General features: G+C 56.0%; 1 protein-coding gene across 1 annotated transcript in view; it reads left to right on the top strand.

Moving 5' to 3' along the window:
* Window positions 1-795, top strand: part of LOC104274480 (zinc finger CCHC domain-containing protein 14-like) — a gene marked incomplete at its 5' end in the record, with an annotated part of 1,564 nt that overhangs the window by 257 nt on the left and 512 nt on the right. Inside the window, 2 exon segments of the mRNA XM_009870125.1 lie at window positions 1-227; window positions 229-425. The exon segment at window positions 1-227 is cut by the window's left edge and continues 1 nt beyond it. Coding sequence (XP_009868427.1) covers window positions 1-227; window positions 229-425 — 424 coding nt within the window.

Below are 795 nucleotides of genomic sequence, written 5' to 3'. Positions count from 1 at the left end.
GGGTGCATGGTGTGCGGCCCCTGCGGCGGCAGCGGCAACTGCGGTTCGAGCGGCATGACCGTGAGCTACGCCAACTACTTTCAGCACCCGTTTTCGGGGCCTTCCATGTTTACTTTCCCCTTTCTGCCCTTCAACCCTTTGTGTAGCAACGGCTACATCAACACGCAGCAGTACAACAGCAGCACCACGTTCCCCGTGGTTCACACCGCCTACAACAGCGGCATCGCCCACGTGCACCGCCGCGGTGCCGCCGATGCAGAACTGTATGGCGGGGACGGCCGGGGTGTATCAGGCCCAGGGGATGATGGGCAACAGCAACGGTTCGAGTCACAAAAAAAACGGGAACCTCTCCTGTTACAACTGCGGGGCCAGTGGTCACAGAGCTCAGGACTGCAAACAGCCTCCCATGGATTTCAACCGACAAGGTAAGAGCGGGGCGGAGGGACGGGCGCGGGGCGAGCGTCACCCTCGGCTGAGGGGAGCGGCTGCTGAGCCCCTGGGGCACAGTGCTGCGGCTTTTCGTTTCTGACCCATATTTAAGAAAAAAAACTAAAAAGCTGTTCTTCAAAGCTTGTGGTTTGTTGGCAAAAGTTGAAACTTAAGTTCAGTGCAGGGGCCGGGGCCCACCCTGGTTTCTGCGAAGAGAAGGGAGCTTTGGGGGAGGACAGGATGGAGGGGAATTATTGTTGTACTGTGTCATCCAGGTCATCTTTGGTTATAATTCCAGGCAAGAAACAACGAAGAGAGAACTGTTACTTGACCAAGAGCGCTTTGTGGTCCCTTTTTCTTTTTTAA

Source organism: Apaloderma vittatum, unplaced genomic scaffold (genome assembly GCF_000703405.1).
Source record: "Apaloderma vittatum isolate BGI_N311 unplaced genomic scaffold, ASM70340v1 scaffold24845, whole genome shotgun sequence".
Classification (NCBI taxonomy): domain Eukaryota; kingdom Metazoa; phylum Chordata; class Aves; order Trogoniformes; family Trogonidae; genus Apaloderma; species Apaloderma vittatum.
The sequence above is the reverse complement of the archived record's forward strand: the minus strand, read 5'-3'. Positions and strand labels throughout refer to the sequence as shown.